Genomic DNA, 23,857 nt, shown 5'->3' with positions numbered 1-23,857 from the left:
GATGCACAGGCTGCAGAGCCAATGCCACCTGGCAGAACCATGGTTTAGTTGCTCTGCCAGCACGGATGCACTGCTGTAAATGCAAAACAAACTCAAAAGCAGCCCAGCGTGTTGGTTTTTTGGGGGCTCTGAGTAGGGAGCAGGGACGGATCACTGCACGGTAGGATGCTATGGGCTAATCTGAGCAGCAAACTCCCTGTGCAAGGGTTAAGCAAGGACCCATCCCCACCCGGGATGCTGGAAAAGGGGTTGCATGGAGCAAGCAGCTGAAAATAAGAGTATATTAGATCCTAAAAAAGAAAGCAGCATGGCCAGGCTGAGGAAGGACCCATTGCTCCAAGGACGACTTTACCACACACACACAGTCGCAAGCGTTATCACCCGTCGGATTTGCGGGCCTGAAAATAGCCGCCAGTGAGTGAAACCCAACCCGGGGCTCGGCCGCCGCAGCGGCACCGCTCTAAATCTCAGTGTCCGTGAGCCTGGGGGTGGCCGTCCCCTCCCGCGTCCCCCCAGTCACGGGGCAGTAGCCAAGGCCACGAGAGCCTGTTGGTGCGACGTCAGCTTGATGGTGCCAGCAGACACAGAAGGACAGCCGGTCCCCAAGCTGGGGGCATCCCCAAGCACCTGTGGCCACAGCAGCCAGCAAACCAAGTGCTGCAAAAGCCCCCAAGATAAATAGGTATTTATGGAGCATGATTTTCCAAGAGGCCTTCACAAATCCCCCTGTGAGATTCTAGAGCTGCTGCACAACTGGGTGTAAGCACGGTAGGACCGGTACAGGGGGAGTTGTGTCCCTTTGCCCCGCGGAAGGGCTGTATTGCCCCAGCAGATCGCAGCTAGCACGGGTTTCCCCTGCAGATGGAGGGGAGAGCCCGGGGGGGATCCCTGCCCCAGCCATCCCTCTGTCCCAGCCACACGGAGGGAGGTGTGGGCAGAAGCACTTGCTTTCACGCTCACAGGAAAAAAAAAAAAAAGGTTTCTGGTCCCCGCTGCAGCACCCCAGTGTTCCCAGAAAGCAAACCCACATGGGCACCCTGTGCTGGCAGGCTCTGCCCGCGTCCGGCTGCCCACTCGGGACGGTGCCCTCGCCCTGCCCATCACCGTGGGGCTGGAGGGGGCTGCAGGGGGGGCAGAGCCCGGCTGAGCTCTCCCCACAGGGGCCGCTGGCCGAGGAGGAAGGGGGGAGAGGCTGAAGGCTCACCCACGGTACTGGTACCAGCCAGTTTGTTGGGCCGTTTCTCTCTTCCAGCTGGAAATGGGGACGTGGAGCCAGTGGGTACCACAGAGCACCCCTACCCCATGCCTGTCCCTAGGATGGGGGGCACAGGGTATTCCTCATGTCCTCTGGAGACCCACGGCGATGCCTGGCACCCCAGCGTGCCCAAAAAGGTCAACCCACCCCCGGTGGGATGACCTCTGCTCTGGCCACAGCTCTCCGTGCCGGCTGCCCAAATGCCGCCCCGGTGAGCGCAGCCCTCCAAGTGCCTGGGCACAAACCCCGAGCTGCAGCTTTATTTTCAGAGGGGACCTTCAGCACCACAGTCCCATCTCCAGACCGCAGGGACCTCACAGCAAACCCAACGGCACAGGGGTGCCCTGACCCCCCCAGGTCCAGAGTTTGCTGCACACGCACAGAAAGCCGCCCTGTCCCCACAAAACACGGAATAAATAAATAGCCGCGAGGCATGGGAAAGCCTTCAGCCACTTTTTCTACCTGGTGCTGCCAAGGGCACGGCTCTCTAACCCTCGGAGGAAGCTGCAGGTGCGAAGTTTAGGGCAAAAAGCTGGGAAGTAGGAATTGTCGCTCCTTCCCAGGGCTGCTGGGAGGAAAGGGTCCTGTGCTGGGAGCCAAGTGGGAGCTCACATAACATCTCTGGGCACAGGGCAAGGTGGCCAGGGGTCAGGTTTCTGTCCATAAGGCAGCGTAAAAATAGAGGTGAGGAAAGGGAATCTGCTGAGCAATGGGACAGCAAGACCATGGGGACCTCGGCCAGGGCCAGGGCCAGGGCCAGGGCCAGGGCCAGGGCCAGGGCAGCCCCTTCCCCGGCAGCTGGGCAGGGGAGGATGGAAACCCCAGAACAAAGCACAGGGCAGGGGGAAGCCAGGCAGCTCCCTTATATGCCCCAGCTGGCATTAATCCCACTAACGAGCCAGGTCTTTCTGCAAAGCGGGATCAGCTCCGCTCCAGCTCAGAGCAACAATCCTGTTAAAGGGCGGGTGGCCATGACAGAAGCGGCCAATTAGTCTGTGCATCGTCAGCCGCCTGTCCGGGGCTCCCTGCAGCCCCCACGGTGCTCTCCAGGACACCCGTGGGGGAGCAGGCTCAGGCTGTCCCAGCATGTCCTGCTCCTGGGGCAGGATAGCCCTGGATGAGCTAATCAAGCCCTAACGAAGGGCTGGAGCTGGGCTTTATCCCCCAGCCCACATGCGCATCACCTGGGCAGGACCCCCCAGGCCCTGCTGGGGTGGCTGCAGGGGGCTCAGCCCACCCTGGCCCCCCCAGAAGGGACCAGCCCTGTGCTTTAGCAGCGAGGGCTCATTGAGGCTCCTGAGAAAGCCCAGGCAAGCCTGGGGAGGAAACATAAATTACAGTGGCCGAACAATACCCCATTGTCAGGCACTGCCACAACCCCCGCCCGTGCTGGGGCTGCACCCGTCCTGGCGAGGACCGGCACCGGCAGGATGGTCCGGGCCCGGGTCAGTGATGCAAGACCCCTGCTAGCCCCATCCTGGCTCCGGCTGCAGCATGAGCGTTGCGTTAATCTGCAGCAGTTTTCCTGCTCTGCAAACTCCGTGCCACCCCCGAGACCACCCCAGCACTGGGCTGGGACTGGTGAGAGCGCTGGCTGGGGCCACCGCCAGTTCTCACCCTCCGGGCTCAGGGCTCGTCTCCCCGCCAGCCTTTTTTTCTCCCTTTTCTGCTGATACAGAGCGGAAAGGGGAACCCAAACCCACTGGCAGCAGACACAGCGCCTGGAGCTGTCCCTGTGGTGACAGTGCGGTCCCCACGGTGAGCAGGGGCTTGTGGCCGGCGTCCAGGTCTAACAGCCAGGTGCACCATCTTGTTGCCCACATGTCTGATTTTTTAAGTTCAAGTCAATAAAAGGCTTCAGCGTATGCTTAATTTTGGGGGAAGTCAAGGAAGATACGTGTGTATAACAAGCCCCCTATGTCCGGAGGGAGGGTGGGTCATCCAAGCAGCACCCAGGACACATGGGGACATCTCCGAAGCCACCCTTCCTGGTGAAAACACAGATGCCCTCTGCTCTCCTCCTTCTCCATCAACATAGCTGACCCCAAAAGGGTTACCAGCCCAAAGCAAACAGCCCCCTTCGATGACGGTGTGCTGTCACACCAGCCAGGCTGGCTGCACCCCCATTGTGCCGATGCCGCTGGCACCCCACACCCAAGTGGGAGCGATGCCCACCCTGAGCCCCGACCCACAGTCCCACAGCGTTGCCGTGGGCTTGCCCGGGAGCAGCGGCAGGAGGGCTAGAGCCGGCGTCCTGGGGGTTTAGCTCCTCTTTCATTCCCTGCATTTATTCTTCGCCTGTGAAATATTAATGGCTCGTGATTCATCAACAGCGAGAAGGAGATTACGGACACGTGTGCGTATTCATGTGGCTCTCCGATACACACACGCGCATATATGCAGATATGTATTCAGAGATGCCTCTAATCTGCCGGCGCCATTGTTAAGGCTGTTTTGGGGATATATTGCGCATTTATCCCCGTTCTGGTGCTGGCATCTCATTAGCCGCAAGCCAGGAGCGAGCTCAGCATCCCTGCGCTGGGCTCCGCAGGGGCTCGGCGCTGCCACCGACATTTCAATTAGCGACTCTGTCCCTGGAGCACTGGAGCCACGATGGCCCTGGCTGCCCAGTTACACACCAGTGCCAACCAGTTACGCTCCACAGTGGTGGGAGCCCTCCAGATTTACACCAGGGGAACCACCAGCAGGGTTTAACCCCTGTTTATTGCATATATGCAAGAGATGGTGACGCCGTGATGCAGCCAGCATCCCATTTAGCCGGCAAGGGAGCCAGGAGGGTGGTAAAGTCCCCGGCATGGTGAGGGCATCAAGTGGTGGCTCTTTACCCCCAAATCCCCTGCTTCTCTCTCCGCTGGGACATCCATGCCTGATCACAGCAGCAGCCTTCCGTCCGGCCTCGCCTTCCCCATCCTTCCCAGGAAAATCCCCCCAGCCAGCCCCGCCGCTGCTCCCCACCCGGGATGTGCCCGGTCTAATTGGTTACCGGCTCCTGCAGGCTTTGAAAGATGAAAAGCCCTCGACAGGAGAAGTGTTGAGTGTTCATGGTTTATTAATGGTGAGCCATCATTATTTTACCTTTCAAGCGCTTGGGCGACAGCGAGGAGGGAAGGAGAGGGGGGAAGCAACACGAACCCTCTGTGATTTTCTTCTCCATCTCCTACCATCAGGTACTGCCTGCGTCAGCCCCACAAGCGAACGCCGCCGCCGCTTTCCGACGGGCTCTTTTGCAGATTTATGGTGGCCTCCCAGTAAAACAGCATGGGAGAAGCAAACAAACAAAGCAGCAGATGCGAAGAGCCTCCAGCGCTTCATCACCGGCCTCAGCCGTCCCTGCGGGGGTCTGGCTGGGGAGGAGGATCCCCCGGCACGCACCCCACCCCAGCCCCAGCCCCTCTGCCGAGCCGAGCCGCGCGGAGATTTATCTGCTGCCTGCCCCATAATTTGCCCTACGCCCATATTTTCGGCTGCCGCGTCTCCCCGTGGCTCCCATCCAAATGTTCGCTGTGAATTATCGTCCCCAAAGGGCTGGGCTGCGAGCCAAGATGGTGGGAGAGAGGACAAGGGGGGGTTCGGCAGCGCCGTGCTTCCCCTCAAGCATTGCCGAACCAGAGCTTGGCACCGAGATGCTCCCGGGGTTCTGATGGAGGAGAGCGGTCCAGACCCCGCCACGGACAAATACTCCCACCCCATCACCGGGACGCGATGCCGCTGCGGAGCAAGGAGAGGGCAGGGAGCGGCCGGCGGCGCGGGGACACGGAGCAGCACAGGGGTGCAATGGGTTTCAAAGGTTTTTTTTTTTTTTTATTGGCATAAATAATTCATACACTGTCACCTCACCAAACACTGCACGAGAAACCACGGGAACAAATGGCTATCCATTTCTGCAGGTCACAGAGATTCGCACTCAGTCAGACAGCTGAAATTATAAATACTTTCTTCAAGTGTAGAAAACGTTATAAATGTTACTGTACAAATTTACATCGGGGAGATCCATCGTGCCTTTCTCAGCAATTTTTTTTGTCGGTTTGTGGGTGATTTTTTTTTTGCACCAGAATCAACTGTTCTTTTCCAGTGACAAGAGTTTTGCAACAACGACAACAAAATATATATATATTTATGTATATATTTATAAAAAGAAAAGGGAAAGAGGAAAAAGGAAATGAAAGTCAGCTCATTCTGCAACGGTCAGAACTAACACAGAGAAAACAAAGCAGGCCATCGAGTTCAGTTTGAAACTGTACAGGATTTAGAGCTCGTTATATATGTATATATCTATATACATACATATAGAGATATGTATATATATTTATATATACCTTATGTACAAGAAAATGTAACAGCATACTTTACAGGGACCAGAAATTAAAGAAGGCGTTTGCAGCTGACCAAGCTTCCCGAAGAATCACTATTTGCAAAAGAAAAAAAGAAATTAAAATAAATTAAAATAAATAAACGGTGAAGAAAGGAGGAAGGAAAGCACAGGTGCCCAGCAGAGCGCCGGCCGCCGCAGGGCTGAACCCGGGGCTCCCCGCGGCACTTGGGGGTGCAGGCAGCATCTCATGGCAGCACCAACACAGACCCCTTCTCCTTGGCACGGCCAGAGAGACCAAGCCGTAGGCACCAACTCTTCCGTAGCGTCTAGCAAAGGCTGAGCAGCTCCTCCACCTCCAAGACATTCATTGCTGCCTACCGTCTGTCTTAAATCTTAATCATCTCCGCTACTGCCATGGTCAAGTACTGGATAAAAGTCATCAGGCCGGACTCTGAGCTCATCATCCCCAGGAACTACCCAGTCATGGCTCAGCAAGGATTTGGGTAATTTGGGGGGGAAAGGTGGGCAGAAGAAGAAGCAGGACCAGGGGATATAATATAGCAGCCAAAGGAGGACATAGTGCTTTGGGGCCATGCAGCACCACCACTTCCGTCACTGGCAGTGGCTTCACTACCCAGCCCCAAACGCAGTGTTCCCCATGAGCACTGAAATGCTGGAAAAAAACTCAGACAGCAGCAAGGCCAGGGACTGGGAAGCTCAGGGAAGAGCCTCGGAGGATGACCGAAAGGATGAAGCAGCTGAGAGCTGGAGGACCAGGCCAGGAGAGCATCGCTGGAGCTGCTCCGCTGCAAGAGCCCAGGGATGTACCCTGGGGTTGGGGACGGTTCCCTACGTCTTGAGCTGCTGCTCAAAACACCACCATGCTAAAACCGGCTCCGCTCTTGCCCGGCGCATCTGGAAATAACCCCTGTCTCTCCTCTAGCTCACGCAGCTAAACTGAGCCACCGGATGGACCTTCTCACTGCTTCGGATCTCCTATTAGAGGGCATTGTGGAGAGCTTTTCCTACATTCTCTCCCTGCTGAAGGGCTGGATATTTTTAAACTGGGGAAAAAAAAATCCTGCACAAAGCTGGAGTCAAAAAACAAAGAACAACAACAAAAAAAAAAGTAAGATTTGTTGGTTCGGGTTTTTTTAATAATTAAGACTTTCAAAAATAAGAAGGCATGATGCAAATAACACGGCTGCATAAACAACCGTTGCTGCGCTGAATGGAAGGGAAGGAGCTGCTCTTCTGAGCTAATTTATGATAAATACAGGGCAGCTATTTTTCCATCGATACTATTGTGCAATGGCTCTGCTCGTGGCCCGGCAAGACATTACGGTCAGGGAAGGAGGGGAGAAAGAGGAGGAGGATGTGGGAGGATTTGGTGAGATCTGTTGCCTATAGGAGCACTTAGCTCCTTTTGGATGCCCAAAATCCAGGGGAGAAACGCTTGGCCAAGGCCGCTGCAGAGAGCCCTGTGCTCCCACGAGGACCAAACCAACACGCTCTTCAGCTCACTTGTTTCCTTGAGTCTCAGCTGATAAAATAGAGCAGGCATCTCCCAAGGGCTGGTGAGACCATATGTCAAGATGAGACTTTCCAGGCAAGTAGAGGGCTTGGGGCACAGAGAGCAAACCCACAGTAAGTCTTTTAAGACGGACGTTGTACCTTCCACTGTAAATCTCCACAACGTCTATCAGGCTACAGCACTTTGCCACCCCCGCTGCCGAGCATCACCTCCTTCACCTTTCCAACGTGCTCCGCTGGCTACTGCACACCGAGGAAGTTCACACCTACTCGGAAACTAAAACCACCACGTAAGAAGGACACCGCCTTTCTATAGCGATTGCTCCACCTGAACGTGGTTTGGGGAACAATGATTTCATGGTGAGACCTCCCCGCACCCCCCCCGGCAGCAGAGACCTCCGGCGGTGGGGGTTTGCTCCCTCCCACAGACCCCGGGACCACCGCGGGTGAAGGCATTGGTGAAAACTCAGAGAGACTCTGAGGATTAGTGCAACGTTTATGGCACACGTGCGCGCACGCGCAGAGGATGGAGAGGCCATGAGACAGCAGGGAAGGGCTGGGATGGGGAGGGCAGGCGGCAGAGGACATCGCCGCTGTGGCCCTGGGCGGGATGAAGAAGCCGGTGCGTGTTAGCGAGGGAAGAGGTGGGATGCGGAGGAGGCAGAGGGCAAGCAGCCATCGAGCATCCTTTGGGACGAGGTGATGCTCAGCCCCCTTTGCTGAGCTCTGCAGCGTCCTGCCCAGGGGACCACAAACCGCCCATGCTCCCCGGTGCAGCGGGCAATTAGCACAAACGAGGGCTCATCCTGCCCTTGCTCACTCATCCCACTTGGCCTCAGCATCGAAGGCAGGTGCGGGTCACCTTGCCTTATCCCTACTTTGTGCAAAACACCTTAGAGCGAGATGCGACCGCGTGGCACAGCAAATGCCCCAAAAGCATCACCAGGAGACTCATCCAGACCAACCTTCTGCCAGCACACTTGGAGGCCGGATTCACCCCCCCGCTCCTGCCCACCTCGGACTTTATACATACGCACTTGTGCAAATTTTAAGAAATAAAAGCACCTTCTGACACTCCCCCACAATTAAAGTAACATCTCTTCCTAGCTGCAATTAGGTTTCTAATCTTCATTTACTTATGCTAAAGCAGTTCAAACACCGGCAAGGGGGAGTTAGAGGAGCAGCAAACAAACCAGGGCTGGTTAGTTTGCAGAGCCTCATCACATCTCCAAATTAAAACTAACTTAGACTACGATTGAATTATTCAGGATGGTTCCTGTCAAGCAATTATGCTCAATAAGGGACTGAAAACGCAATTTGCTATCATCTGTCACTTGACAGCTCATCTAATGGGCTTGAGGGCCCATCCGAGCTGATGGGGAGAGGGAAATACCGGCACACGGTATTCAGATGGCAACACCGGCTCCGAGACGCTGCCCAAAGAGCATCTCTTTGGGGGGTCCAGGATTTGGCTGATGGAAGATGAATATGCAGGGGAAAACGGTCCTGGGCATGGCTGCTTGTTCAGCTGAGACGTCCGTGGCTCCCGTGCGTGGGGCCGGGAAGGGAGATGCTCTGTACAACCAGAGCCTGTCTGCATCCCCGGCTCTGGCAATGAGCCCAGGGAAGGCACCGGGAGAGGGGAAGGACCCCAACCCCAGCCGCTCCGCTCTGCCCGGCCCCAGAGCATCCCCGAACCCGGGGCTTCAGCAGCGCCTTCGGGAGCGAGGGTCGAAGCCAAGAGCAAAGCAGCACTGGGGAGGGCGAGAAGGAAAGGCTCACTGATTAGATACGCGCCGGGGCAAACAGCTAAATTAACAGGAATGCGGAGGTGCGCCCTGCCGAGAGGGAGACCCGGGGGGGGAGCGTAAGTGGGCACGGCCGGGAGGTAGAGAAGCCACTTGCGAAAGGTCACCGCTGCCCGGGAAGGGGCTGCAGAGGTGCGGGGGAGCAGGGCTCCTCCAGCTCCCGCTCTGCAGATGCATTTCCCCGCGGGGGGCAGCTAATAGCAGCGGCACTCCCTGGCCCCAGCAGGATCCGGCACTAAACTCATGAATCAGCAACGTTTCCCCCTTTTTTCATTTAAAAAAAAATAATGGAAATTAGATAAACCCACCAAGAAGCAACCCCTCCCCATGAGCATCGTGAGCACTGACCATGCTGATTGGGATCAGAGGAGCCCTGGGGTTAAATTGAAGCCGTCTGCCTCGTGGGTTGCCCCTGCTCGGCGGGGAACCAACCCAGGACCCGACCCCAGGTGCACAGAGCCGCCCGCCATCCCCGTCCCACCGCAGCCGGGCATCCCCGCTGCTCTACAGGGCTCGGCCGCCGGCTCAGCTCCTCCAGCTCTTGCAGAGAGGCTTCACAGGGCGAAACGCTGCAGGGGAAGAGGCTCATTCCCGTCCTGCTGTCGGCCCATGGCGCCCACTGCTCCTCCGTAGCGCCGGGTTGGGAAGCGGAGAGGAAGAGGAGAACCGCAGGGGGAGAAAGGCACCGTCCCTTAACTCCTCCCGTCACAGCCTGGAAGGGACACGACACGGCAGAGTCAGCACTGGGCGCTTCGTCCCACGGCACCGTAGGTTTTTGTAGGGCAGCCCATTGCAAAAAGCCTCCCCATATGGGTTTGCCACAGAGCACCCCCGAAGGCAGCAGCACCGTGGGAAGCCGTGCACTTCTGCACCTCCCCGCCAGCCCGGTTTGGGTTTTCCTGGTGCAAGCGCTCTCAGGTTCAGCATCATCTAGAGTGGAAAGGGCTTGTTGGGTACCCCACACCTCGCCCCATCCACATACACGCAAGCTCTCCCAGCAGCAGGGCCTCCGAGAGGTTTTTGCCCCTCATCCCCTTCGTGCAGATGGCAGAGCCCCCGGGTACCGCAGCCGGCTCATCCCCCGCACAGCCGGGGCCCCTGGGCAAGCAGGAACCCCGCAGGGAAGCTGGGACCTAACACGGGAACAGTGGCCGGAGCAGAGTCCCTAAGGAAGGAGGCAGCTTGGATAGAGAGCGAGTGCCGAGCTGAAGCATCCCCCCTCCCCTCGTGCTTAGCAAAAGAGGGGGCCGGTAATTAAGGGGAAGCTGCCAGGCATCCAAAGCCGGTGGCAGGCAGAGCGTGGCTCGGTGATTGCAAAAACCTTCCCAAACCCAACCGAGCAATTATACAGCCTGCTGCTTTGGGGTTCATCAACCTTCAGCTTTCCTTGCCCGGCTGCCGGAGCCACCCTGGTGCCTGCTCAGAGCACGGATTGGTAATTAACTTCCCTCCTGATTAACGGCTTACGTTCCGGGTGATTTGGGGGCCATCTGACCGCTGGCTTTGTGCTGTTCCCGGGAGCCCCTCGACAGCCCCAAGCACACGGGGATGGGAGGTGGCACAGGGGACACTCCAGCAGCTTTCGCTGTGCCCGTAACCTTGGGGCCGCCCGTGCTTGCCGCACAGATAAGGAAGTGAGGAGGTTTGGTTATTAGATGCAGGAGGAGAAATCAGCATCTCTAACCCTCGGTGGGGTCCAAGGGGGATGCTCAAAGCAGTCTGAAGTGCCCTCGCTTCTCTCCCTTAGCTCACCTTCCCCGCCCCCGGTTTCCAGCCTCCGTGGGCCGGGGATGCACGCCGGGAGAAGGAAAAATCCCCCCATGTGCATGCAACCTCCGCATGGGTTAGGCTTTTGGTCCTGTTTGTCATAATATGATGAATTCCAGGGAAGAAAATGAGTTTCTAAGTGATTCTTCTGCATTTTTTCCTGCTGTTGCCAACAGGCCAGATCCTGAAATCCTGACTGGAGACCCATTTATGCTACGTTTGCTGAAGCAGAGAGACGTGACTAAGCCAAAGCGATGAAACGGAGCAGGACTTGGCCACGAGCTGTCTGCGGGAGAAGAAGAGACCATGCTCTTCTCCCACCGCTGGAAGCTGCAATGGCTGATGCAGGCTGCAGGTCTGGGGAGGGACCCCGGGCAGGGCATCTGCCCATCAGTTGAATCTGGGCAAAAGAAGGAGAAACCAGCTTCCCAGGAGGGAAAGCTGCTCTGAGCATGGTGCACAAGCAGGCACTGGAGCCCTGGCCGATGTCCCCAAAGCAGATGTCCCCCAAGGAGATGTCCCCAAGGTCCTGGTTCCAGCCTGCTCCTGGACCTACCCTGCTTCTTCCTCCTGGCATTGGTGGAACACATCACCAGGCTCCTCCTGATCATCTCCAACTACTTTCACGGGCTTTTTCACCCCAACAAAGACAGGCAGCACTGCAGTGACAGCTGGCATGGGCACAGCGCTCTGTGACCACCCTTCCTACCCGTCCTTGCCCCCCCACATGGCATCAATATACCCACAGCTTGTCCCTGAGCTCCCCCACCACCAACGCCAGCCACCCAGCTGTGACAGTGGAGGCTTGGGGAGTGCAGGCAGAGCTGCCTGCGGCACAGGGAAGGACGGGCAGGGGCAGGGACTTACTCCGCCGACTTCCAGAAGTGCCCGGGGTGGGAAAGGCGACGGTTGCGCTTTGGCAGTTTCTCCAGCATGTCCATGAGCTTGGTGAAGGTGGGTCTCTCCTCTTGTTCGTAGGCCCAGCAGAAGAGGAGAATGTCCTGCAGCCACACAGGGCGAGCGCGTGAGTAGAGCCAGTCCCTCTCCCACCACAAGCCCTGTGCCCAACGTCGACCCTGTGAGGACCCCATCTCCTTCACTGCATCCTTGAGAAGGGCTGGGGTGGAGGGCATGTGTCCATCCCACGAGGACCCCATCTCTATGACTGCATCCTGGTGAAGGGCTGGGGTGGAGGGGATGTGTCCATCCCATGAGGACCCAGTCTCCATCACCTCATCCTGGTGAAGGGCTGGGGTGGAGGGGATGTGTCCATCCCATGAGGACCCAGTCTCCATCACCTCATCCTGGTGAAGGGCTGGGGTGGAGGGGATGTGTCCATCCCATGAGGACCCAGTCTCCATCACCTCATCCTGGTGAAGGGCTGGGGTGGAGGGGATGTGTCCATCCCATGAGGACCCAGTCTCCATCACCTCATCCTGGTGAAGGGCTGGGGTGGAGGGGATGTGTCCATCCCATGAGGACCCAGTCTCCATCACCTCATCCTGGTGAAGGGCTGGGGTGGAGGGGATGTGTCCATCCCATGAGGACCCAGTCTCCATCACCTCATCCTGGTGAAGGGCTGGGGTGGAGGGATGTGTCCATCCCATGAGGACCCAGTCTCCATCACCTCATCCTGGTGAAGGGCTGGGGTGGAGGGGATGTGTCCATCCCATGAGGACCCAGTCTCCATCACCTCATCCTGGTGAAGGGCTGGGGTGGAGGGGATGTGTCCATCCCATGAGGACCCAGTCTCCATCACCTCATCCTGGTGAAGGGCTGGGGTGGAGGGGATGTGTCCATCCCATGAGGACCCAGTCTCCATCACCTCATCCTTGCGAAGGGCTGGGGTGGAGGGGATGTGTCCATCCCATGAGGACCCAGTCTCCATCACCTCATCCTGGTGAAGGGCTGGGGTGGAGGGGATGTGTCCATCCCATGAGGACCCAGTCTCCATCACCTCATCCTGGTGAAGGGCTGGGGTGGAGGGGATGTGTCCATCCCATGAGGACCCAGTCTCCATCACCTCATCCTGGTGAAGGGCTGGGGTGGAGGGGATGTGTCCATCCCATGAGGACCCAGTCTCCATCACCTCATCCTGGTGAAGGGCTGGGGTGGAGGGGATGTGTCCATCCCATGAGGACCCAGTCTCCATCACCTCATCCTGGTGAAGGGCTGGGGTGGAGGGGATGTGTCCATCCCATGAGGACCCAGTCTCCATCACCTCATCCTTGCGAAGGGCTGGGGTGGAGGGGATGTGCAAGCTGAGCCACAGCAGCAGGACCGAGCCTCACTGCCTGGGGAGGGAGGCACCCCTTGCTTTTTTGCTGGCAGATCCTGGGCAGCACAGAGTGTTTTTCAAAGGGACCCTCCACCCAAGGCGTGCGCCAGTGGGACACGTTCCCCCTCCCTGCACACACACACGGGGCTCCAGCGCCTGCCCCGCACCACCTACCGAGATCTCCTTGCCCATCCCGATCTGGCTGAGGTTGGGCTTCATCCCTCTTCCCACCTGCCAGATTATTGCCTCCGCTGGCTGCGTCTTGAAGGGCCATTCCCGCGCGTGCAGCTCGTACCAGATCGTGCTGTTGGGAGACAGCAGGGATTAGAGATGGGAGGAGCTGGGAGGCATCACGGCGGGGACATCTGGCCATTGCACCCACATCCACCATCTCTCCCTGCTCCAAAATCACCGACATCCAGGAGATGCTTCGTGCCAGATATGTCACCAGAGGTGCTCAGTGCTCATTACAGAGATATCAACGCTCCCATTTTCCAGATGGGGAAACTGAGGCTGTCGACTTGACCGAGAGCAAGCCACCAGCCTGCCACAGCCCCCGGTTTACACCAGGGAAGAACGTGGCCCATGGGCAGGAGGATGGAGGTTGACGGGAAGCACGAGCAGAGGCATGGGCAGAGGCACGGGCAGAGCCGCCAGCCAGCCTGTTACATCAAGTGGGAATCTCCCGCCGGGCTGCAATAGCACTTCGCCCCGCTGCCCGCGGAGCAGCTTAATAGATGATGTGGGGGGTAAATACATGGTCCAGCTGCCAGGCTGACATTTCTAACACTGCCACTGGCTCCAGCTGCGTGGGGCAGCAAGTGCCGGGGAAGGACAAGCCTGAGCACTCGCTTTCACTCCGATTTTTCCCTTTTTCTTCTGCAAAAAGCACTCCAAGCCGCAAAAAGCTGTCCAAGCCATGGCATGAACCATCCCCGGCACCCTCACCGGGTGATGGCACACGTGAACCCCCGGCCATCTGCCACTGCACCGCTCTTATGGCTAAGCCAAGCCCTCCTTTCCATGAGGACTCCCAAATCCAAGGGAATATCCCAAAACAAGGGCGTCTCCGGCTGAGCTGGCGGCCACCCCCGCCATCCTTCGCCCCCGCTACCGCCTGGGAGTTTTGCATCCTCATTTTCCGGCACCCGGAGGCTGGATGAGCCCCGACTCCCACAGTGCTGGCCCCGATTTCCAAGGCGAATCCCCTGGAGCTGCTTTTCCCTTCAAGGGATGCCATTACAGCCAGTTAAAGCAGCAAGAAACGGGGTGAAAATGGCATTAGGGTGGAAAAATCTGGTGGAGGGGGTCTGATAAATGAGGGATCACTCTCGCATAGGGGGGCTCCCTGATTTTGGAGATCAGCTCTCCTGATTTTTGAAAAATATGCACAATTTGGCTGTAAAATCTCCAAAAATTTGAAAAATGTGAGATGCCCGTTGGTGCTGTGGACGTGGAGGAATCGGGGGGCTGGAGAGGGGCAGGTCCCAGTGGCACTGGACGAGACGCTCAGGCAGGAGAGGGGATTTTGAAGGTGCCTCAATGCATCCGATGCAGTTAAATTCAAGTTTCTAGTTGGGAGTTTGGGACTCAATTTTTCACCTTCCTGCTTTCAGATGTGTCCAAAATATTTGGGCTGTGTTTCCTGGGCTGTGGATGGTGCTACGGAGAGCGGTCTGCTGCTCCATCTCCCTTTGCACGAGAAGACCACAGATCTAATATTAATTATTGCCGCGATCTCTCAGGCTTCGGCGAGCACATGCCACCAGCCGCAGCCCCCTGCTCCGCATCCCCCTCACACACACTTTAATTTAACATTTCTGCCGTCTTCTGGAGTCTTTAAAAGATCTTTTCCTCTTGCTGTCACTGATCCTCAAATCCCTATGGGGAAGCGGTGATGGCAATAACCCTCCGGATCATCCATGAGCCTCCCAGGCTCAGCGGAGGGCAGCAGAAACAAGAAAGAGGGAAAATGTGGGAAAATCTTTTAATCTTTTAAGGAAACTCATGCTTTACATAAGGGCAGAGCTCACACTCAAAGAAAAGAGGAAAAACTAAGTCTAAGTAACCGACTCTCACTTAGTTCGATATGATCCCTTAATTACTTCTTTATTTTTGTGCTAAAGTTATACCTCGGGGAGGGCAAAAAAAAAGCCAGACCCTTTCAGCTGTAATTATTGCGGTTTTGATGGAAATATCGCCTCCGATAACAGCTCCATGCGCACTAATCCCCGCAGCCTTTAAGGTATCCACGAGAAAATTAATCCGCTGGGTAAAACCCCCAGCCCTACGTCCGCCTCGAGAAAGGTTTTATCGGGGCATGCCTGGGCTCCTGCCATAAGGGAGGCTTGCTTTCAGATAAATGGCAGGAGCGACGAGCCGGTTCGCTGAAGGAGACTCATCAATTCTCCTCTTCTTGGCCTTTTGGCATCTCCTCCCCCTGGCAGCCCCAGCTCGCAGTGGCAGCCACCGCCGCCAGCCCGTCTGCAGCCGGCTGGTGGGGAGAATCGGGGTGTCTGGGGGCTCCCAGACCTGTGTCCCCAAGCCTCTGCGTCCCCAGCCGACATCCAGAGCACCTTCTCGTCAGTACGCACCCCAGGAGGATGCAGGGGAGAGATTACGCCAGGCTGGCATCCCCAGGATGCTCCAGGTCCCATTGCCTACAGCCACCCCGGTCCGTAGTTGAAACAGGAGGATTTGGGGATTTAGCGGGGTTTAACTCAAAATTTCTTGAAGCGGGAAGGTGCTCCGAGCCCAGCGATGGGGATTCCCACAGGCAGCGTCCCCTCGGCGTTGTGGCAAGCAAAGCGTGTCCCCGTCCCCTCCCGGCTGCTCAGGGCAGCTCACACCTGACACAACCGCACCAGTTCTCTGCAGCCTGCCCACTCCACGGGGACTCACCCCAGTGCAAAGACATCCGAGTGCTTGGAGAAGGGCAGCTTGTCCTCCTCGGTGTCCGGTGAGAGCTGGCGGATGATCTCAGGGGCGAGGTGGCACAACCAGCCGTTCTGGATCCGCAGCTTGTTCTCCCGCCTGCCAAAACACGGAGCCGAAGCCGTGGGTACCACGGAGGGGGACGTCACATCGGCGAGCAGCCCCCCAGCCCTCCCACCCTCTCCCCAGGGCATTTAAGCCTGGTTTTCCCTATGGCATCCTTGCAAATTTGGGTTTTAAGCTTGCTCTGAGAAATGCCGGCGCAGCGGCTTCATGCCCGTCCCTGCCAGGCAGCAGCACACAATTTGGGCACAGGATGGTGGGGAGGGGGAGCTTCGGCTCTGCTGGGCTGATGACGGGGATGCAGGGTCTGCCAGGGCCCTCGCTGTGACCATTGCACCAAAACACCTTAAAAAAGCCGGGGGCAAAACATTACCTGGGGTAAATCCCACCAGCGTTGACACCTGAGCTGGCCCCACTGTGGTTTCAGCAGGAGGTTGGACTGAGGACGTCTAAGGGTCTCTTCCAACCAAACCCACCCTATAATAATGGCCTGGAAATCCGTGTTTTCAGGTGTTTGGCCCCAAACAGCCCCTCTAGCCCACCTTCGTGTCCAAGCCTCCCATGCCATCGCCCATGGGAGCAGCACTGTAATCGCCTGCCCCGCGATACGTAGTGGCCGGTCCTCACTGTGACATTGCTATTAAATCCCAGGCTGCCACCCAGGGATTTCACTTCGTCTTTAACCCCCCTCACCAGCCCCTCAGCTAACCTCAGCCATCTTCTCCTCAACCTCAAGGTCCCCCTGCTCCGTACAGATACATTAGGCTGCTTTGGCCAGCAGCTGAGAATGTCGTTGGTTGCTTCTTCATCCTTACATCCTCCAGCAGGCACCTGGGATGCACCGCTGGCATAAAAAGGGTCCCCGGGCAGGGAAATGGGCAGGGACCACCGGTGGTGGTAACACATTAAGCAGCTTGATCATGTGTCCGAGCCCAAATTTGGCGGCGTAGTTTTGCAGGAGGTAACAAAAACTGGCCCAGGTCACGTTGGGCTAGAGAAGGAGGAGCCCACCATCTCGTATCAAGGAATTTCTGCCTGGTTGTGCTGGCATGCCCTCCTGAGGATGGCGATGCGCAGGGGTAAGGGATGGCTGTGGGGCTGCCGGGGCCAAAATCCCAGAGCTCAGGTCCCAGGGGACACCATCCGGGCACGGGCATCTCCATCCACCCCTGAGGCAAGATGACAAGCTCCCACTGCAAACGCTGATTCCTTGGCTGGCTTTTCCCCCCGCGGCTGCGTGCACACAACGCACGCACTCCCAAGACGACGCAGTCCCCATCCTCCCGGCCGCAAAGCTGTCCCCGTCCCCAGGCATCACCCCTGGGTCTGGCAGTGACCGGAGGAGCAACCCCCTCCCTAGGGAAGGATGCTGCTGGCCCAGGGAATCGCTGATTAAGCCTCCATGCCCCCTCCGGGGCCTCGATGGCTCCTCTTCACCCTGCTGCATCGGAGCCACCGCCATAATCAGCAGCTCCAGCATGGACCCTCCGTCCCCGGGAGCTGCAGGCGAGAGCACTTCGGCGCAGGGAGGAGGCTTTCAGCTCCCCAGCCGGCTCATGCTGCCATCCTCCATCCCTGTGCAGCTCTTAATTACAAGCCGGCGTTAAGCACCAGGGCAATTAGAAAAGACACGGAGGAGCTCGCTGGTCCTTCCCTGTCTCCGTCTCCGTGCAGGCAGCGGGGAGCAGGATGCAGCAGGCAGCACTCAGATCTGCTCCGCCGCCCTCAGCAAGACCAGGATTGCACCTGGGGCTTTTATTTTTGCTCACTCAAGTCACCCAGTGCTGTGATATCCCAGGAGCGGCGTTCAGGCTTGCCTCGGGATGCTCCGGGGACCGGATTTGGCTCCACAGCTCCCGTGCGAGCCCAGCCTCGCCCCTCTGCAAAGCTCACGTATGCCCGAGCACGCAGCTATGGGTTTACGAGCTTCCAGCAACGAGGGCTGAGCTTTAATGCAATCCCAAACGTGGTTCAATTACAGCCATTTGAGGTTTCATGACAAAAGTTTGCCTGACTTTATAACCAACCTGGCCACTTCCACTAGCAGAAAGCAGCACAACCAGCCGAGCATCTTCTAAACCCACCGAAGGACAAGCCAGCCCCAAGGCAAAGGCAAGAGCAGAAGAGCTCTTCAGACTACTCAAGACCCACCTCGCGCTCCTCCTAATTACAGAGCAGCCCTACCAAGCCCAGCAACGTTTAAATAAAGGAGAAAGAAATCTGATTTCCCCAGGATAAGACACCAGATTACAAAGTCTCTGCAGAAAGTATTGTAGTTGCAATAGCCATCTCATTTTTCAGCAGCGCAAGCGTGTCACGGCACAGATGGACGCTACAAACTCCTTGAGCCAGACACTTTCGTGAACTGAAAGTGAGCCTGCTCTAGGAGGACGAGGAGGATTTTTAAGCCATATCTTTTTTTAACCCTAGCAAAAATCAGGCCAGTTTGTAGCTCTCATTCACATCTGAAGCAACACCACCATCCTTAACCTGACCTGCAAAAATTGGCTCCTTCTCCACGCAAGCCTCTGAGGACCCAAAACTGCGCTTTAGCGTTCTTCTTCATCTGAGAGAAACCAGAACCAGCAAAAAACCCACCCAGACCTGCAGACACTTGCTGCTTCAAAATTCATGGTGACCGACGAGTGCAGATCCCCAAAGCCTTCTCTCAGCTCTCCACCAGCAGAAGACGTGTGTGCCACCAGCAGTCCAGGGCAGCCACACTGAAAGCTCCTCGGGGCAGAAATTTCCCCATTTTCTCCATTTTTCTAGCAAAACACTGCTCATTTCTGTCCAGCCTTGCATTTCTGACCATCCTTCCTCTCCTGAGTAATCTCCTGGACTTTACTCCCCAAGTGACACCCCCGTCTTGAGCAGAGATGGCCACGCATTGGTCCACCCCATCAGATACCCCATTTCCCCAGCGTCTCATCTCTCATTTTATCTCCAGAGCATCTCTGACCTTCAGAGCAAAGGCCCCTGGCAAAATCTGGCCATTTTTGCCCAAATCCTTTTACCACTGCTGGCATGAGCTGCAGCCTCATCCTGGCAGGACCTAAGTCCCAAACGCCCTGCCCAGCTGCTAAACCAGAGCCGAAACCCCCTTCTCTGCTGCAGGGCGAGCAGCAGCACTGCTGGATTTCTTGGGCTTCCTAAGCTTTTGGCTAAGTTTGTGCTAAAACCAGATGATATTTATACAAGCAGAAGGGAAAGGCTGGCTGCCCGGCTCGCCGTGAGAGGCGTGGGATGGAGAGAGGCGGCCGTTGCCTTTTCCTCTGATCCTTTGACCTCATCACACAGGAACTAGAAATAAAATCTATAATTTCCAAGGTGCATTTCTCTCCTGAGCAGCTTCGCCATAAAGTGATGATCAGCCACGACAACCTCTCCAGCGACAAACCCCATCGCGTGGGGTGATGGAGACTGAAAGGACCCGAAGGCGGGTACCGCGCTGCCGAAGGAAACCTGCCCAAGCTGCCGGCGCCGATAACGCCACACTTGGCCTGTGCTGCTTCTAACACAAAGGGTTTAGTGAAAAAGTGCTCTCCCGCTGGGAGAAGTCAGCAACACTCTTTTTTTTTAGTTTTAACGAAAAAGGAAAATATAATCTTTGTTCTTTTTTCCCTTCTTCTGTTTCCTTTTCCCCCCAGCTTTGCTTTTCTTCCTTTCCATGGCTGCTGAAACTCTTTGCCCTGCCATGCCTACAGCTGGAAAACCTCCCAAAGCACTGGGAAAAAAAAACATTTAATAAGGAACATTTACCAAATGGGCTTGATTCCAAACCCAAAGAGAGCAAAAAATGTCACAATGCTGTAAATGTCCCAAGCTTGGCTCTCATCTTCTCTGTGCCTTGCTCCACGCCCTGGCTCGGCGCAGACGCCATGGCCAGATGGCCAGCACCCGAAAGGTCACCGGAGAGGCTGGGGGACAGCACCGCTCCGGCTGCACCGCTCATCAGCCCAGCGGCAGGAGACGAAGCAGATGCCAGGGGATTATAACGACGGTGTTAGGGAAAGGCCAAGGAACGAACAAGCTTTGCCAGCCCTGGTGAAACAGAGCCCGAGGAGCATCTCCCGCATGGCTGCAGGGTGGTTTGGCCATGGAAATGATGCATCCCCTGGGAAGAGGTTGGGTCCAAGCTACCCTGCCCGGGGCCAGGTCCTGCCTCTCTGAACCAAACTGCTGGAGAGTCACACGCAGCATCGTGCTCCTTCCTACCACTCAAAAGCAACTCTGCCTTTAAACACTAGGTTTAAAAAATAAATGAAACAAAATCAAATCAAAACAAGCTGCAACTTCTGCACCCAAGGAGCAGAGCAGTTTGTTTTCACCGCTTCGGCGCTGCGGAAACCCCAGCCCTGTTCTCGCCGTCCCTCTGGGGCTTTGCACTGCAAACCCAACACCGGCGCTGAACGTGGGCTGGCGTTTCAAGGGAGCACTCTTCATGGGGCAGAGGGGTTTCTGCAGGAGCTACACATCTTGCTCTTTTCCCAAAGCAAGCCTCCTCAAAAGCAAAATCCTGGAGGTGAGAAGGTGAAATCCCCGGGGCAGCCTCCAGACACCCAAAGGCACCTTGTCCTCATGTCTACCGAGGCTACAGACCCAGAAAGGCACTTGCAGAGGAAGGTTTTGGGCTCCCTCCCCATGTTCCCAGCTCAGAGGGGAGCTCTAGGGCATGGGAAGGAACGCCAGGATTTCCACCACGCCATGTCCTACCTGCCCGCTTGGAGAACTCCCGAGATGCTGAAGAGGCCGAAATCCGTGATCACCACCTTCCCGTTGTCATAGAAAACATTTTTGGACTTGAGGTCCTTGTGAAGGATCCCCTTGGCATGCAGGTAGCCCATTCCCTAGGATGGAAGAGAGAGAAAAATACCCCCAAACTGAAAAAGCAGCACAAACAGCCAGGATAGTGCCCGAGCACGGGCAGCCCCACAATTGCCAAGACGGGGAGAGCCCAGCCGCGAGCGTCCCTGTGCCGCGGCGGCATGTCCGTGCTACCAAGGTACGGCTGAGCCACAGCCAAAAGCTGCACATCCCCGAATGTCCCTGCAGAAAGGGCAGGTGTCCAGGGCGTCCCTGGCTTGGGACAGGCACCGGGTGGTGCTCACGGAGGGTGACGGGATCGTGGTGCGGGCGCCTCAGCTGCGATGGCACCCACTCATCTTCCTGATTAATTGGTTATGCAAGAAAAATTAGCGGCAAACCAAACTGGCAGTCGCTTTCCTGAGATCCTCTGCTGAGAAATTGATGATGATGATGTTTTTGCCTTCGTTCTCTTTTGGGGCTGGGAGCAGAAGGGTAATAAATCAAAGCTCTCCGTCACCGCTATCGCATACCCTGGCTGAGCCATTAGTGCTTCCTATGTGCACACCGACACCATTAGCCTGGAAACAAGCGCCTCGCAGGAGTCCTGCCTTAATTTTTTTCCCCTAGGAAAAGCTACTTGGTGGTTAATTAAAATTATTGCTAATGATGCAAAAAAAGGCCATGGGTGGGAAATCCAAACTCCCCTGCACCTGGCTTGTTTAGCATCGGCAAATCAAGCAGACTGCCGACAGCTCCATGTGACGGACGTTCAGCTCAACGGGATAAGCGGCTCTGGGAACGGGGAGGGTGATAAAAGCCATTTATCCTGACTTCAGCAGGGCTTTCGATGCTGTCTCACTTTTCATCCTCATAAGCAGACTAGGGGAAACTTGGTCTAGAGGAAGCTACTGAAGGATAAATGCCAAATGGGCCAGCAAACTGTTGCTTAAGAGCAAATATCAGTTGTCTATCACTGACACGGGGGGATTTATTAACTGGATTTCCACGGGGGTCCATCCTAAGTCTGATCTTTTCATGTATCGTCATTAACCATGCAGGCATGGAACAAGAATATATTTTTAAGTTTGCAGCCGATGTGGAGCTGGGATGCACGATCCAAATTCAGAAACGATCTGGAAAAATTGGGAAAGCAACCTGAAAAACCCACAAATCCTCAAATGCAAATGCCCAGGATGTGGGAGAAAATCCTGAAGGTACCAAAGACTCGCCAGCAGCACAGACCCGCGGGGCTCTGCTCCAGCGGCGGGGAAGGCTGGCGGCAGCCAGGGACAACGTGCTGCTGGGGACAGCAAACACCCCAACATAGCAAGTCATGGGGGTTTAACTGCACCCCTCGGCAGTGAAATCCTGAAGAGCCTCTGCTAAGGGATGCTGGAGGAAGGAAACGATCCGGGGCTGCGGCTGGCCCCGAGATGCCACAGCTGCAGCTGGGTGCTGGGACCATTCCAGCACCGGGATTCATTAGGGGTCTCTGGGTCCCAGCATATGAAATAATGATGAGGTTTAAAAATCTGCTTTAAAATGTCACTGTCACCTTCACAAAGTGCCGGGGTTGTGCAAGGAAGACAATGCCGTGAGCCTGTTCCTCCTGCGAGGTGCAGTGCAGGGTCCCGAGCATCTATGGGACAGGACGGGACCCAGCGCCATGGGGATGCTCTGCAGCCCCCTCCTTTCGGCCAGTGCTGACAGGAGCTCAGTGCAGGCAGCGGGGACTTTGCACCCATGCTCACACAGCACGGATGGGAATGCATCGCCCATGCAATCATCGAACGCAGCCCAGCCTTTGCTGAAGGTATTTCTCGAGGAGCTCTCGGGGTATCGCACAGATCCCACTGCAAATTCCAGCCCTGCCGCCTTCGCCCCTGGGGATGATCTGTGAGAAAACACTCTCGGCCCAGTAATGCCTTAATTTGCTCGGCTGCCCGGCGTGTGTGAAAAGCCAGCTCCCTCTGCCGGCTTCGCTTCTTAAATAAATTAACTTTTGCCTCCGGAGGATCACGGCATAACGAGAGCCCTTGCATCCGCTAATCCAATAAGCTTAGCGGCTCTCCTATCGCATACGGGGACTCAAAGGATAAAGTCAAACAACTGCCACGACCGGCTAGCGGAGCCGATGTCTCCGCTGTCGTCCTGCCTCCAGCTCCTCCGGGCGATGCTGCCCCAAGCCCAACCAAACCAAGTTGTCTGGGTTTTCCTTTGCTTCTCCACACCAGCCACCTCCAAGTCCACCAAAACATCCTTAACATCTGCTGGTGGTTGAGGCAGAGAGGTGGGAAGGCAGAGAAACTGCTCTCCCTGGTGCACACCAGCAAGGGGCCGTGCATCCGGGGCACAGCACCGAGGCGGCTGCGACAGGGGTGTGATGGACCTCTCCTACGAGCAGGAGCCGCTGTCTTAAAATCCCTCCGGCGTGCAGGGAGAGCCTGGGCTCCGCACCCATGCCGCACAGCTCCGCCTTTGGACCTCTGCTAATTCCTATGGGGACCTGGGTCAGACCCGAAGTCCCTCTGCCCCTTGGGTTGCAAAGTCTGTCTGCCCAAGCGGGTTGCAGCAGGAGCACCCAACCCCATACTCCCAAGGAGGAGAGGACGCAGGGAAGCTGGCTTGCTGCTGGGGCTACAACCAGCTCTACGTGCTTTCATGGTGGTCTTCAGCAGATCTCATGGGTGATGTTCTTCATGGTAGTGCTTTCATCTCAGAGATCCAGTGATGCTTCCCCTGTGCCAGTGATGCCTCACAACACCACTAAGAGTTTGAGGTTTCCAACCTGTTCCAAATGCACAGGCAGCTGCAGAAGACAGCGGTCTCTTAGCCGAGTCCTCAAAACCCCACCCCACACAAAGCAATGCAACCCGCACAGAGAAAGGGGCTGAACCGAGCCATTACCTCCCGCTGGGAACATCTGGGATGCAAGAACCCCGGTAGTCAGGGGAAAAAAATATGAGGCAAACCTATGTGATGCCTCAGGCGTTTGCTCAGTGGGAAAAATCCATCTTTAAAAAGTGGAAAATACGGATCAAAAATAGAAATGCAGCAGAGAGGCCCTCGGCTGTCAG

General features: G+C 56.4%; 1 protein-coding gene across 1 annotated transcript in view; it reads right to left on the bottom strand.

Moving 5' to 3' along the window:
• Positions 1-11,559: 11,559 nt before the first annotated feature.
• KSR2 (kinase suppressor of ras 2) overlaps positions 11,560-23,857 on the bottom strand; it is an 83,719-nt gene continuing 71,421 nt past the window's right edge. The window contains exons 16-19 of the mRNA XM_072880215.1: positions 20,688-20,821; positions 15,876-16,007; positions 13,149-13,278; positions 11,560-11,697 (exon numbers count right to left, since the gene is read on the bottom strand). Of these exons, the coding sequence (XP_072736316.1) occupies positions 11,560-11,697; positions 13,149-13,278; positions 15,876-16,007; positions 20,688-20,821 (534 nt within the window). The remainder of the gene's footprint in view (positions 11,698-13,148; positions 13,279-15,875; positions 16,008-20,687; positions 20,822-23,857) is intronic.

Source organism: Ciconia boyciana, chromosome 15 (genome assembly GCF_034638445.1).
Source record: "Ciconia boyciana chromosome 15, ASM3463844v1, whole genome shotgun sequence".
Classification (NCBI taxonomy): Eukaryota; Metazoa; Chordata; class Aves; order Ciconiiformes; family Ciconiidae; genus Ciconia; species Ciconia boyciana.
The sequence above is the reverse complement of the archived record's forward strand: the minus strand, read 5'-3'. Positions and strand labels throughout refer to the sequence as shown.